Source organism: Desmodus rotundus, chromosome 6 (genome assembly GCF_022682495.2).
Source record: "Desmodus rotundus isolate HL8 chromosome 6, HLdesRot8A.1, whole genome shotgun sequence".
Classification (NCBI taxonomy): domain Eukaryota; kingdom Metazoa; phylum Chordata; class Mammalia; order Chiroptera; family Phyllostomidae; genus Desmodus; species Desmodus rotundus.
Genome location: NC_071392.1, coordinates 4161977 through 4177230, shown reverse-complemented (window position 1 = coordinate 4177230; position 15254 = coordinate 4161977). Strand labels below are relative to the sequence as shown.

The window sequence follows — 15254 nt, the reverse complement described above, 5'->3', positions numbered from 1 at the left end:
TTTGTCAGTTATTCCCCCAAAGAAGCTTCAAAAAATATTAGGGGGGATATATGGGAACTCTATACTGTTTTTATAACTTCAAGTCTAATATTTCACAATAAAAAGTTAATGCACTTTTAAATGCGATTATTTGATGCTGTCCCAATAGATGTTCATTGATACGTTGTTGGAAAACAGCGCTACACACGCTGAGCTGACTACAGGAAGGCCATGACACAGGCTAATAGAAAGTCAATTCCAAGGTGCAGAGAATCCACCTTAATCACCACTATTAGTTTGCAAATCCACTAAGACAGTGTGATGTCACCTACATACTTAGTAATACTGAGCACTTGAGAACAAACGATGTTCTCTTGCCCAGTCCTGTTACTATACTAAGTAAACGTTCCTTTTGACCTTGGCATTACTGAATAATAGGCTGAAACAAGGTCCCCTGAGGTCAACTTCTTACAGAAAGAAAGTGACAGCAAAAGATAAGGAAGAGGGGCCAAGAGGCACGTTGCAGCCCGCACCCCCACCCCAACCCAGACACCCCGCTTTAAGAAACAGCGGAGCTCAAAGGGACGGGTGCTTCTGCTCCAGCTTTTGTCTCTGCAGCTCACAGTGAATCAGGCTCATAGAAAACGGGTAAATGCAGAAAGGGTTTCCGTGTGAGGCAGAGGCTGCATTGGTTCACACGTGATTTCTTCTCCCCACAGCATTAATGTTTTGTTTCATTCATCATAGCACCTGGAGTCTGAGTACACTGGCACAGTACGCCAGGAAAGAATCCGTACTATGCACTCGACCCTCCCCTTGGAAGTGCTTATTGCAAGACCAACACTGATCTTAAAGCATATATTATATATGTACCTGTATACATTTATACACACACACACATAGATACACAACATAGCACATGGCAATGAGCCGAGCAAACGTCTCTAGTATCAGTACACTTTGTACAAAGCTTGCTGCCTTTCCCGCCCTGCCGCTTCCCCAGATAATGCCCCTATTGCTCTGTATACATAAGCAGCCTCGACCCTTCCTTCTATCGCCTCCCATCAAACCACCTTCACCATTTTTGCTCTAAGTAAAATCCTACATTTACTGCAGTGTTTTCTTATTAGAAAGTTCATGTCTTTTAAAGTGCTAGCATTTTTAATGAAATTGTTATTCTTTTCATTAGTATTCTGGTTACAAAGTTGCATAAGCCCTGCTAATTTAAGTATGAATATGCGCACTGAAAAGTGTTTGAGAAATGCATATATAATGTAGTAGAAATGCTATGTCTCCGCATACTCTGAATAGAATACACAAAATGCTATTCCAGGACTATTTAAAATACAAATTGTCATAATATCTTGTTTGCAAAGATGAATTGTATATCAATGAAATGTGTCCTTAATACTGATTTGTATTTTTTACATTTTATATTTAGAATAAATATAAATTCAAATTTTAGTCATTCATTTCTGGATGAGTCATGCATTTCTTAAGCAGATGGGATATTCCAATGTAATGCTGACAATTATTGTCTAAGTTAAGACCAGATTGATGCATTTTGTAAGAAAGGCAAATATTCGGTGTTTTTGATGTGAATTAAACATATATTATGGGCATTCATCAAGCCAACATCAATTTTTTCAAATGAAGCAGTCTATAAAATATATAAAGATATAAAGATGTGTCTAGAAAGCATTTTTGCTCATAAAAGTAAAAACACACTTTAAACAGTATCTTTGATAGTATGAGATCATGCTAAAGAAGAATTTAGGATGACTTTTTATTTCTCCAAGGAAGTGACAATCGATACTTAACTATTTGTTGCTAAATAATACAATGCCAATCAGTAAGCATTCCTTTATGTAGTAGCTCCTGCTAGCAACAAGCATCGTGAAAGAAAATTTGTTATTTGTACAAGACAGATAAAGCACATAACTAACTCATTAAAAATACAGTTCAGCCAAAGGAGCTATAATGTATTCTCTCAACATCAATTTGAATATACCCTTTTTGAAATTAATGTATATAGTAAATAAAAATGTCTATAATTAATGTTTACAGAAAAGAACAGTGCTCTCTCTCCTTGTCTTCTAAGTACTATATGATAGGCTGGGGTACTTTCATGGACCATGCGACCCTGTATTTCAAGGAGCCTTTTTCCCCACAATTACCTGTTCATATTCACTGGCTGACAGACAGTCAGCGTGTTTCTAATGGAAAAAACAATGCGCAGTTGTCTGTGTATAGCGTGACCTCTTTCACTTGGGTGGGCACCCCCGCCATCACCGACTCAGTGAGGATGTACCCTTGACAAACCAAAGGCAAAAGAAAAATGAGTGCACAACAGGCTAACCCGGCATGGAAGGGGATGCCACGGAGGCTGCAAAAGCAGCCCTGTCAATGACAAACTGGAAGTATCCTCCGAAGAGCCGGCTAACAGCACAGAAGGGGCCCCAGAGCATGAGGGACGTCTGCCACACAAAACTCCACTCCAATGTGCTCGTTCCATTAGTGACTAACCGGATTAGTTCACACGTGTTCAAACGCAGCCAGGTCGAACAGGCTGGACAGAGACACACTTACAAAATACCTGTTTCCACAAAGCACACGTGAAAGGTAAGTGTCAACGAGTAGATGACGGTTTGCTTTCAGCAAACAATTATAAATACCATCCAACAAGAAACAGTCATTCCCATTCGAGAATCAGAAATATAAAATTCAAGTCTTCCCCCAAATGATGGGATTTTACTATTGTCAAAATAAATGGCAAGAACAGCTCAGTTAATTGCTACCCCAGTGCACCAACTGGAATAATACGGAATCACATGAAAACATTTTTCCAAGTGGCTGAAACCAGAAGAAATAAGGCAAGTTCTGTGGCAGTCTTCTCAGTGTGAATTTACTTTGAAAACAAACAAACAAAAATCTCAAATCTAGACCATGCAAGCACGTGCGGGGACTATGGATTATATCATTGTGTCAATTATACACACTTTGACGTTCCTTTTCCCCATTAAGGCTGGAATAAAATGCGTGTTCCTGACCAGCGGTCCTACTTTTACAGAGCAACAGCGCCACCTTTGGTCTCGAACAAAAGCCTCCAGCACAGCAGTCTTCCAAACTTCCTCCTGTCCGTTAAAGTACTCATAGATAGTCACCAAACAGATATGTCACCAGATTGCTCATCACATTTATCATACTCTAGAAACATTTTGTGCCTACACTGAGTAATAAAACATGAGATTAAAAAATTGCTTCCAAGATGCAAAATTTTGAAATCACCGAAACTAATACCAAATACATGTATTTTAATCATCAGTATAATAACTTCCAATCAACACTTCATTAAATACTTTTTACCAAATCCAAGTAGGTCAATCAACAGATACATTTTAAATATAAAAGAAAAACTCTGTTTTATAGCATCATTCCATTTTAAAATTGATTTTTGAAAACACATTCCATTTTAAATGTACCTACAATTTAGTGATTGACAATATGGTATTAGCAGGTTACCAGTTAAACCACATCATTATAATTTATGTACAAATGCAGTATGCTTCTGATCTACTTACACCAAGGACACAATGTCACCACGCTGGACTTCAAAATTCCTCACTTTCCAGTGGTTCAGAAGCACCACGTCGGATGACTGGCTCCCTCCGGGATTCAAACAGGGCTAAAACACAGGGAGAAAGAGACATGTCTCTCATTTGTATTTTTCAGTCCTCGTGGTGCCTTGCGCATCACAGCTCTGTGCGGAGCAATAAAATATCTCTAACATAGTCACTTTCAATAAATTGCTGCTCTAAAGTAACAGCAAATGATGAGTTTTCAAAGGAGCTCATCGGGATTCTGCACAGTGAACCAGGGGAAAAATACGTGCCCAGTGCTGATTGGAAAGGAGAACGTGCCAGTTATTCAAATCTCCCTAAACTCGAGTAACGAGGTATGGAGAGCCTTAAGAGGGATGCAAGAGACATGAGGAGGAATCGAATCAACCCTCCCAACAGAAGATCCAAACAGGAGCTAATTCCACACTAGCACAGGGCATTTGTTCCATGGGGGAAAAGAGCCATCGCAACCCAACCAGGAAATGCCCACAGGAAGCGGTGAAATGAGCAGAAGAAACACACACTGGGACAAGCATGGAAAACACGGGAATTCCCCATGTTGTCCTCTTTTCCCCAGAGAGCAGGCAGCAAGGGTCCTGGTCCCGGGATAAGGTGGCCTCGTAAGTGGCCGTGGCCCTGGGATCAGACAAGCCTTGACATGCCCGAGGGCAGGCGGGGCAGGAACGGAGAAACATTCTGAGCACAGACTCACCTGAAGGTCAGGGGCCATCAGGCATAAATTGCTGAGTGAGGAAGCATGACGCCTACCACCTGACACCGCACGGGGGTGCAGCGAAAGTGAACGGGTACAGGACAAGCCTGAGTGGGGGAGGTGGGACGGAGGACTCAGGAAGATGAGGCAACCTTTTCACCATGGAGGCCACAGGGTCCCTTAGAGTGTCACGAGGGGAACGTCTGTGTGGGGGGAGGGGCCAAACCACAAGGCGTGCCCAGCTCTCCCCCACACCGGGGATGGTGGCAGGAGAGGACATGACCTTGGCCACTACACGGCCGGTCCCTGGAGCCCAAGTGACCATCTCTTTCTTGAAAGATTCCTGGAATTATTTGTGGATTTTCTACAAAGATGGACAATACTGCAGACGTTTCATGCTGGGCCGTTATCATGACCTTGTATTTGACGCCCTGGCTTTCTGTGCCTGAAACCTCCCAGGTGTCCTTGGAGACTTCAACCACTCCACAGGTCCCCGAGTCCTTCATGAGTGAGGAGGCCTCGACATAGAAGCAAATACTTCCACCTGAAATGTTTCCCACTCTTTCCCCCTTCCTACCTTCAAAATCCTGGAATCACACGGCGGACGCTCAGAAGAATTCTTTCCTAACACGCCTCTTCTCTCCTCCCCATTCCCGTCCTCAGACTCCACTGGGCGACCAACCCTCCCAAGCTCCCCTCAGAACCCGTGGTTATTTCCACCACAGCACATCCAAGTGTGTATTGTAATCACTGCCTTGTCGCTCTCTGCAAAAGTCTACGAGCATATTGAGAATAAATTGTCCCTCATGTGTGTTCTTGACACCTGATCACTTAAGATGGTTAACAATGTTGACTGGGAAGAATCAAAAAATAATTAATGAAATTCTGGAAGACTCCCCCATTAACATACCAACAACGGAGATCATTGTCCACGCCAGTCCCCAAATAAATGTCACCCTCGTTAGTTAACCGTAGACCATTCACCCGGCCCCCTACTAGAACACTCCTGCGTCATCCTCCATCTCTAACTTTCTTTGAGTCTCTCATCATCAGACTTTCCCTCTGTTCAGAAGGCCTTTAAGGTCTCTGAGAATCCTTAAAAAACAACCACCACCACGTGCAATTTCCTTGCACAAATTAGGACATGACATCCTGGTGCTCCGGGGCAGGGACGGAGGAATCCCCACAGACCCAAATCCTGACACTTGGATCCAACTGTCCCTTTCAGAATGACTCAACTATCTGCTTCTCTAATACTAACTGTGAGCAAAAGACCCATCCGTGCGGGAAAGAACCCCAGAAGGGAGCGTGTCGGATTCAAACAGTGAGAGATTAGAATCGTCAGTCAACACCTGGAAGACCACGTTGATTTCACACAGGAAACAGAGGTTTCTTTGACCCTTCCTCCCCTCCGCAAGGGTAAGCGCATCCTTCCCCCACCTGTGCTCTCTTCCCACTTCACGGCAACTTCAGGGATGGTTCCTGAAACCTTGTGATAGGCAGCTGCCTACACATGACTCATTCACTCTACTGAGAGGTTCTCGAATGCAGAAATCATGTCTTATCCATATTTGCACGTCCAGGAGAGGGGCTGGATAGAAGTATTTCTATAGCTTAAAGTTCAAAAGATGAAAGGTTTTAAAAAGCATATTTAAGTAAGAGGGTTCGTAAGCAACACATATTATCTAAACAATGGCTACATCTCTTTCAATGGAAACATATTCAAGATAAGTCTAGTAAGAAATCTCTTGTTTTGCATCAGGTTAGGTAATTTAAGGATTAGGAATGAACAGTGCTTTATTATTTTCCATAATGACATCAAGCTGATCACAACAGAATACATTTATTCTTTACTGCTCATTCATGAATACGAAGAGAGGAATATGACTCACACTTATCTTAAAGGAACACTTTCCTGAACTGGAAAACTATTTTATAGCATCATAAAAACTGTAGTTCCTTGTACTTCAATTAAGCAATTTAATTTTTTTTCCTGAGTTTTCCTGAGTTTTCTAAAACAACTTTTGAGAAGAAAAAGAATGCACCAACTTCAAAATGAAAAATTTATAGGAAAAATTTAAGAAAACATAATATGGATGGTGCTGTTTTGGAAAAACTAGTAAAGCCCATTATTACTTAGAAACAGCACAGCCTGCTTCCCCTGTGGAGATGGCTGTGTTCGCTCCAAACAGAACAAGCAATCTTTTCAAATCAAAGAGATGACAAACATGAAATCTACATCAAAGCTCATAAACTTCGGGAACCTGATGTAACCAGAGAGTCCATATTTTCTGTTCGTGTCGTCAATACTTTCAATCCTAGATTCCCAGGGACTCCATCAAAACTATAACCAGTTTAGCATAATAAAGTTTGGGGAAGTGATAAACCTCAGAGAATATTTAATCTAGGACTTTCCAGCTACATTTCAAAATGTGTGACTGTGTTGATTGTCGCTCCTAGCAGTCGAGGAGGGTCCCAAAGGTAAGTGGAAAAACACTGGAAATCACTGGAATCAGCAATAAACAACAAAAGCCGGCCCTCAGCTGCCCTGCCCGTCTTCTCTCCATGACCTGCGCCCTCTCCATCTATCCCACGGCCTCCGCCAGGGAGCGCTCAGGTTCGACATCAACCTCAGGGCTCTTTGGAGCAGCCTTGCTCTAGAGATTAAAAAAAAAAAAAAAAAAATGCTGTCCTCATCTTGGCTCCATTTCCTTACCAGAGGACCTTAAATCTTTTAACCTTTCCAAGCCTCATTTCCGCATCTGCGACATGGGGCAGCCCGACCATCGAGATCCCAGGGTGGCCATGAGAATTGTAGGAGGAGAGCCACAGAGGCTCGAGACACAGTCCTCGACACAACTCAGGGTCAACAGTCAGAGCAAGATGCGATGCAGGGGCAGGGACAGCAGGACACGAGGAAACCACCTCACGCACAGTGTCCTTCTAGAGAAATTAAGCTCTTCCCTTGTGCCCTGAACACTTGTCATTTTAAACACTGAACTGGAAGTCTTCAGGCTGCAAGTTCTACCCCTCATTTCTAAACTCTGGGGGGGCTCTTCAATTCTTTTAAGCAAGTAAAGTCAGCATACTGTATTTTGGATCTCAATTGTTCCACCTCTAGGATTGCACCGCCACAAACACTTCCGTGAGCACAACTAGGTAGCTGTATCTTCTATAAAAACATCATGCCCAGTATATTTTGCATTTCATTTTAAAATATGCACACATACACATAAAATGATATACATTAAAATCTAACTTCTTAGCTCTAGTTGATACAGTAATAGTTTTCCTTTACTTTTATTTTTTGAAAAAAAATAAGTTTATACATAAAGAGGAGGTTATTGTATGCTTTGCTCTGACCCAAGTACTATGCTGTTCACTCTGAAAAAGACAATATAAGTCAGAAGATTCAACAGATATTAATAAACTATGGTAAAGCTAGAAATAGCAGGCACCACAGCTGCCTCTGACACAGTGACAGACAGAAGTGGGCTTTCGTGCATCTCTGATCAAAGGCGCAGCTGAAGGAATTTCAATTCTCTTACAAACCAGCATTATTGTCAAGGTACCCTAAATTCTCAGCTTGTGTCTAAGTTGAAATCATACAACAGTTTTGGGGGAATCTATGTCTTGGTTTGGAAAAATAACACTCCCCTAGGGAATTAAACAGAGACATAATAAATTTTTTACCTTGTAAGATTTAACCCAGCCACCAATCAGTAAATGATATTATTCTAGTTCTGATTTTTGCTATAAATTTCTTATTGGTTTTTTCCTGTTTTTTAATTAAAGAAAAGTTCACAGCCTACAATTTGCTACTACAGTCAGCCTACTTACCCACAAAGCCTGGGTCTCACCTTGCTTCTTTGCGAGCGATGCTTTCAACTACCTCATCCACACAGAGCACCGCCCACCGGGCTAGAAAAATTTAAATTATTTGAAAAAATGTCGTGCTTTTCAATGAGATGCTTCCAAGTTGCCATGAGGAACCAAGAGTCGCCCTCAAACTTCCTATGAAAAGTCACTATGTTAGAAAAAAGATTGGGGGTGTCGGGTGACTATTACTTTAAAAGTAAGAGAAAAAAACTGAAATGTACTATTTGTTTCACAGCTTTGCCCATTGCAGAGCTGCCCAGGAAGCACGAAGTACAGTTAAAATAAACGTATATTTACTGATAGAATCATTATTATTAAATGCCACACTTTGGAAACATTGTGGATAAAGTGATCTAAAATACCATTGCCCTCCCCTTGCTGTCCGGGACCCCACTGTTTGCCTGGCACCTGGAGCCCTTGAACTTGTCTCACTAGGGCACACACAATCCGAGGACTCCAGCTGCACCCAAGGCCGCACAGCCTGTGGCTAGAACTGGAGCGTCCCTCCTAGGTAAAGGCGCTTATCAGGCTGAGCCCTTAATGCTTGACCCCTTACAATGAGCACCCAGCTAATTCAAAAATTATTCAAACTTTTGACCGGAGGGCCCCTCACCTGTCCAGGTGATTAAAACCCACAGTCACACGCACGTTACACTTGAGTGCTAAAAGGAGGAAATTCAAGTCATAAAGCCTCCCAGGAAATTTATACGTATTAAGTCCCAGTTCCATCTGGCACGTCATTAATAAGTACAGAATAATGGGCTCCTCACACCTGCTCCAGCTCCCACAGACTCCCCACAGGTGCACCTGGCCATTTCCTCAAGTTCCCATTAGGACCCCGTCTTCCCAGAGTCACCTTAGCGCTTTGTCCTAGACAGGTCACCCCTCCCAGCCAGCCAGTCCCTGCAGCCCCTGCCTGCTCACACTCGAGCCTCTGGGCAGGTCCCACGTGGACTAGAATGGAGATCGATTCTTCACACGCCCGACCTAAAGGACATCGGAGGAAAAGGACGCCTTTGCTCAGGCTGCGAGGCTGTGAGACCTTGCACGATGCTGTGAGAAGCCAACTGACAATTTCGACATTCTGCCTGGAAATCTCCCAAGCCAGAGCTCCGAGTTCATTAGGTACATCCTGTGTATTCCAAGTCCCTGCAGGTGGCTGTTTTTAAAGCTGTTTCAGTACCACCGAGCATGGGCCACCATCACTCCAGTTTCCAACAGCAGCTTTCTCGCCCCTGTTCCAGCTTCCATTAACAGTCGCTTGTCATTTGTCCAGTCTTTGCCAATAATCCCTTTACCATTTTTCCAGCCCTGTCTGCCACCCAGTTCCAAGCCCAGTGACACATTCTGAAGGATTCTGTCAGGGCAGCGCCTCCATAATTACGCCAGTTTTTGTTTCCATCACCGACTGCTTCATAACAAACCACCTCAAAACTGTGCCTTAAAAGAGCAGCCATTTATTTGCTCCTAAGCTTGCGATTTGGGCTCTGCCCCGTGGGGCAGGTCCCCTGCTGGTCTCTCCTGAGGTCGCTCGTGCGGCTGCAGGCCTCTGGGGGTCACATGGAGCCCCTCTGGAAAGTCGGAGAGGACCCTGCTCACACACCAGGCAGGACCTGGGGCTTGTGGGCCGGGATGCTCCACTGGTCCCCCAGTGGCCCCTCTAGCAGGACAGCCAGGGGTTCTCCCATGTTCCCATCGCACACGGGTTTACTAAGTCTCTACGGGAGTAACACGTGCCAACGCAGCACGGGCGAAAGCAAGTCAGGCGGCCAGAGTCAGCATGGGAGGAAACCATGCCCATCCATCAGTGAGGGAGGTGCAATTCACCGAGGAGCCTGGGCTGAGAACTCCTCCACACCCCTCGTGCTAAGGGAACAGGCCGGTCTCTCCGCTGACACTCTGCACTTCCCATTGGCTATTTTAAAAACTACAGACATACCTGGCTACGTAGGTCCGTTGGTTAGAGCATCGTCCAGATACACAAAGGTTGCAGGTTTGATCCCCTGCCATGGCACATACAAGAATCAAATCAATGAATGCACAAATAAGTAGGAAAACAAATCAATTTTTTATTCTCTCGCTCCCTCTCTCCCCCTAAAAATCAATAAGTAAGTTTTGTAAATGTTTAATTTTAAAACTACAGAAATAAAAGATGGTTTATACTGGGGAAAAAAAAAGAGGAGAGAGATAATTAGCTGGCCAAAAAATGAACTAAACAAAGAAAAAAAATATTAAAAGATAACACTTTTAAGCTACAAAGTGCAGAACATGCATTTAAAAATTGAAGAAATAAAAACAAAGTTTATAAACCAAAAGAAGAAGCAAGAGTATTATAAATTATACCATTGGCATAAGAAATTAGAAACAATAAAATAAGCTGAAATTAGCACAGAATATGACGAATGACTTAATAGACAAAGGATGGGGAATAAAAACTATATTTTTAAAAGGTTTTAAGAGTTAGAATTCAAAAGTTTAATTAAAACACCACGGCCCTGTGGCTGGTGTGACTCAGTGGTTGAGCACCGGCCTGAGAATCAAAAAGGTCACTGGTTCGATTCCCAGTAAGGGAGCATGGCTGGACTGTGGGCCAGATCCCCAGTAGGGGGTGTGCAAGAGGCAACCACATGTTGATGCTTCTCTCCCTCTCTTTCTCCCTTCTCCTCTCAAAAAAATTAAATAAATAAAATCTTTTAAAAAACCACCATGGCAATCAGGATTTCTCACGCAAAGCACACGTCTGGCAAACCCCCAAACAACTGCCCTTCGCCCGGAGCTGGGGCTCTGGGTCCAGGAACAGGCTCTCAAAGGTGAGCACCTGTGGAGCTTGTCATCATGCAGATTCCCAGGTCCTGGCCACGGTTCTGATTCCACAGACCTGGACTAGAGCTCAGGAACCTGCAGGAACGAGGCCCAAGGACCACGCTGGCCGCAGAGGGCTTTTTCAGATCACGGCCCTCATCCTCTGCACCGTCCTGAGTGCTGGCAGCCTTGACGCCAAGCCCCACTGAAGATTCCAGATCGAAAGCCAACCTGCCCCAGTCCCCCCATCACGGGGCACTTTCAGCAGCCTCAGCCTTTCCAGTCTCCCCCCACCCTCCCGCACAATGAAGCAGCATTTTTCAAATTAGAGGTGACGACCTCTGCAGAGTCCCAGAATCACTCGAATGGGTTGAGACCAGAATAGAAAATAGCAGAGAGCACATAATGATGGTGATTAGGGTGGAGGCATTGTTACAGGAAACCTTTGTTTCGCTCTGTGCGTGGGAGGGCCTGCGTGGTGCTTGGGCAGGGAGGTTGAAAAATCTCTGCTCTGAAGACTGGGACGGATTCATCAAGGAGCAGGAAGGTTTTCAGGGCGAAGAGTACAGAAACACCCTCAGAGTCGGAGAGAAAAATTTTAATGATGGTAATTTCATTTTATCATATTTCTGCAGGGTTTAATTATTCAGGCACTTTGATGCTTCAGAGAACGAATTTCGTATGCATTTATTCAGCACCCCTGGAACGGCTAGGTGAGAGGTGAACGGGCCCTTTCTTGAGGAAGCTCACAAATGGAGTTCGCACGAACCCGTGAAACGAGAGGACAATGCGAAAGACGTATCACCGGGCGTTAAATGTACAGCGCTGCAGGGTTTCCAGCAAGTAAATGGAGGGGTCGGGGGAGAGCTGCGTGAAGAAAGCAGGGCTCGAGTTTAGCTCTAAGGGAGCATAGGAGGAGGCAGAGAGGGGAGGGAAAGAGTCCTCACGTCCAGTTCCACAGCCGACTAACCGCCTGTGGAAAGGAGTTCGGGAGCTCGTGTGCCTCCCAGTGGGCGCACCCACCGCACCCAGCCCTGCAGAGCCCAGGTGCTCTCTGTTCTGTAGACTCACCACCCCCTGGGGCCTCAGGTCCCCACCGGACGCCCTGCCATCGGCCAGCAGACAGGAGAAAACAGAGCAAGGACCACAGGGAAGGCTTTAGTGGGCCAGGCCTATAAGTGTCACCCTACTTGCTGTCCTTTCAACACTGGCCAGAACGTAGTCATGTGTGACCACGCGGGCCCAGAACCGAAATGGAGCACCTGCGCTCATCACCATCCTCCCGACCTGCTCCGACAACACCAGACCCACACGAGGCACAAACACAGGAAGACTCTGAAAGAGGGAAAGAAAACGGAGTGGAGGCAGGGACCTAGGATGTGAGGAAGGACTCGGTGAAAGGTCCCCTGGGTCTTCTGTTTGCTCCCCATATACCCAGGGGGGGTGGGGAGGGGCCACTGAGAGGCAGGACAAGAAAGCCTGCTCTCTAGCCCAAGGACCACAGGAGGTGCAGCCAACCACAGGAGGGGAAGGGGTCCAGCACCCTGGTTCCAGTGGGCAGAGCAGGGAGGGGGACCCTACCTCCCCTGGCAGCAGCGAGACAGGCCCGTGCCCTTCCATCCCCCGCCGGGCCACAGGGAGGCAACAGGAGGGTGCTGTTCCCCCGCCCCAGGGGCAGGTTAGCTGTTTATTTTTTTAATGTTAAACAGAAATGTATCCTACAGCTTAGACACTCCACTCCTAGGGATCTGCCCAAGAGAAATGAACCCGCATCCACACAGAGACCTGGACACCTATGTCTGTCCCCAGCGCCTCGCTCACAGTGACAAACATGTGGGAAGAGCCCGGCTGGAGCCCAACTGCTGAGCAGACAGAGAAACAGAACGGGGTTCATCCGCGCAGGGGGTACCATTTGGCATAAAAAGGAGTGACCTCCTGAAGACAGATGGTACAACACGGGGACCCTCTGAACACATTCTGCCGAGTGAGACGAGGCAGATGCGAGGGACCACAGGCTGTGCGGCGCCTGTCACACGGAGTGTCGGAAAAGGCAAGTCTGGTAGCCAGGACCGCCGCTGCCCCGGGCTGAGGCGCAGGGCACCCCCTGCACACAGGCCTGAGGGGTCTTCCCCAGGCGAGGGAAAGGTGCCAACAGCTGGCGGTGTACACCTGCACAATTGCACTCTCCCACAACCGGTACGTTCCGGCACCGCAGCGAACCCGCCTGGCAGACGGTGGCCAGGCCAGGACAGGACCTGCCGCTTTCCCATGAGGCAGACTCGGTATGATACAGCCGTGGGCGTCTCACCACGGCCGTCACCCCGGCCTGCTCTCCCTGCTCCCGCAGTCCTTTAGGGTAAATCTCAGCACTACGTATTTCATTGTCGATGTTACGGAATTCACCCTGTATAAACATTTTTACCACAATATCATTGTTATACCTTAAAAAACAGATGAAAGCACAAGTGGTAAAAACAGTACTTTGCTTGACAAGTCTAAGTAATCTTGTTTTCAGTTCCCTCTTCATGTCTTTAAACTGAGTGCATTTAGCAGCTGAGAGTCCTACTGTCTGACGTCTTTGAGGTGTGATTCTGTTGAAGGGGCATGACGCATGCGACCCTCTCTCGAGGGGTTCCATAACATCTGTGTGTGTGTAGACATGCATATGTGTGTGTGTGTGTACGAGGAAACACAGACACACGTATTGCATACAGATTGAGACAGAGGGAGAGAAGCAAGGAGAGGGAGAGAAAGACAAAAAACAAAGAGTAAGAGAAGTGGCAAGACATTGAAAACCGGTGAATCAGAGTCAAGAGCCCACGGGCATTCTCTGCAGAACTCTTACAACTTTTCCGAAGTCTCAAGTTACTTCAATATTAAAGAAAAAAGAAAGCATGGTGAAGTCAGTGTCTAAATAACAGAGGAACCCTCGCTATACCCGCAAAAGCGAAGCATCCTGTTACGCTCCCATGGGGAGGGAGGGGAGCCCAGGAAGGAGCATCAGAAGGTTTCACTCACCACCTGTCTCTGCATCACAAATGTTGGCAGCTGTAAGTACAAACTCATCTGTTTGAATTCTCTATGAACAACAGGCTGCAGACTTACATCAAACAGGTAACATCCGAAGGGGTAAAAGACCTCAGGTAAGATGTTCACGCCAAAGGTAATTTGGGAGGAAAGTGCAGGGGGAAGCTAATAAGCATTTCAGCATGACCTCTGGGCTGCATTCAAAGCCAGCACAGCCCAGGGAGGGGGTCAGAACACCGAGCAGTCTGCACCCCAGGAAATGTGTGCCCAGCGTTATCGCTGCATCTTGGAAGTTCAAACTCAGCAGGCAACAGAACCCTCCCTAACTCTGCCTTAAGTTCTGCCGCATAAAACACAATGTATCTCTTTTTTTGAGAGTCTATTTGCATCTAGCTTTTTGGAATTCAAAATAATAGTTAGGATCTATAATGACGGTTGAATATTAAGCCCACTGTATGTTTCAATTTTTTTAATAAAATAAAATAAATAAACGTGACAGAGAAACAGAGAGCATGAGACTCTTTGTTTGCTTTTTTGACAGAACTTTTAATTTTAAACTCAGCGGGAAATAAGATAATGACTAGGAAGAGCCAGGTAGGAGTCTGAGAGGTTTATTGCAAGCCAGTTTCTTCAGAATCATTTGCAGGTCGGGGAGAGTCGAGACAATTTTGAACCAAGGAATGGGTGTTACTGAGGAATGAAGAACTGTGTGCTGATTAAACTCTCTTTTCCCTCATGTTCTCTAGTTTTCTAACATATTCTGCATGCGTCTTTCCCTGAAGTTGGAGGCGGAGAGACAGCATCGTGTTTTCAAGTGCTGTCCCCCCTGGCCATGCAGAATGGCAAGAGGAAAATGGTACACTAGACAAAAATCAGGTAGTGATCGCTGCAAACCCTGGACACTGTGCTTACAATGACTTCTTTCTCTTACTCTGTGAAGTCTCAGGTCATCATTTCCCACATCAAAGGCATGCGTGCACCTCTGACGAGAACCAGGGACACTGAGGCAGCTACTCTCACTGGAATCAAACCTGAACCCCCGGTGCCAGGGTGTTAAACAACCCCTAGGGCACATTTTCACTCTAAAAGTCTCTGTAAGCCACTGAACTTCTAATCTGAGTAAGTGCATTCCACCAACATAAATTCTCCCTGGAGTTTCAACTGTGCACAATACCAGTCTTCATTCACTGCATGAAATTAAGGTTGAGTACCCTGGTGCTTCTGAAAACAAGAAA

General features: G+C 45.5%; 1 protein-coding gene across 6 annotated transcripts in view; it reads right to left on the bottom strand.

Annotated features, from left to right (window-relative positions):
* Positions 1-15254, bottom strand: part of IMMP2L (inner mitochondrial membrane peptidase subunit 2) — a 614910-nt gene that overhangs the window by 561162 nt on the left and 38494 nt on the right. For all 6 annotated transcript variants that reach the window (XM_053926192.1, XM_045197291.2, XM_045197292.3 and 3 more), the window contains one exon: positions 3561-3664. In XM_053926192.1, the coding sequence (XP_053782167.1) occupies positions 3561-3664 (104 nt within the window). The remainder of the gene's footprint in view (positions 1-3560; positions 3665-15254) is intronic.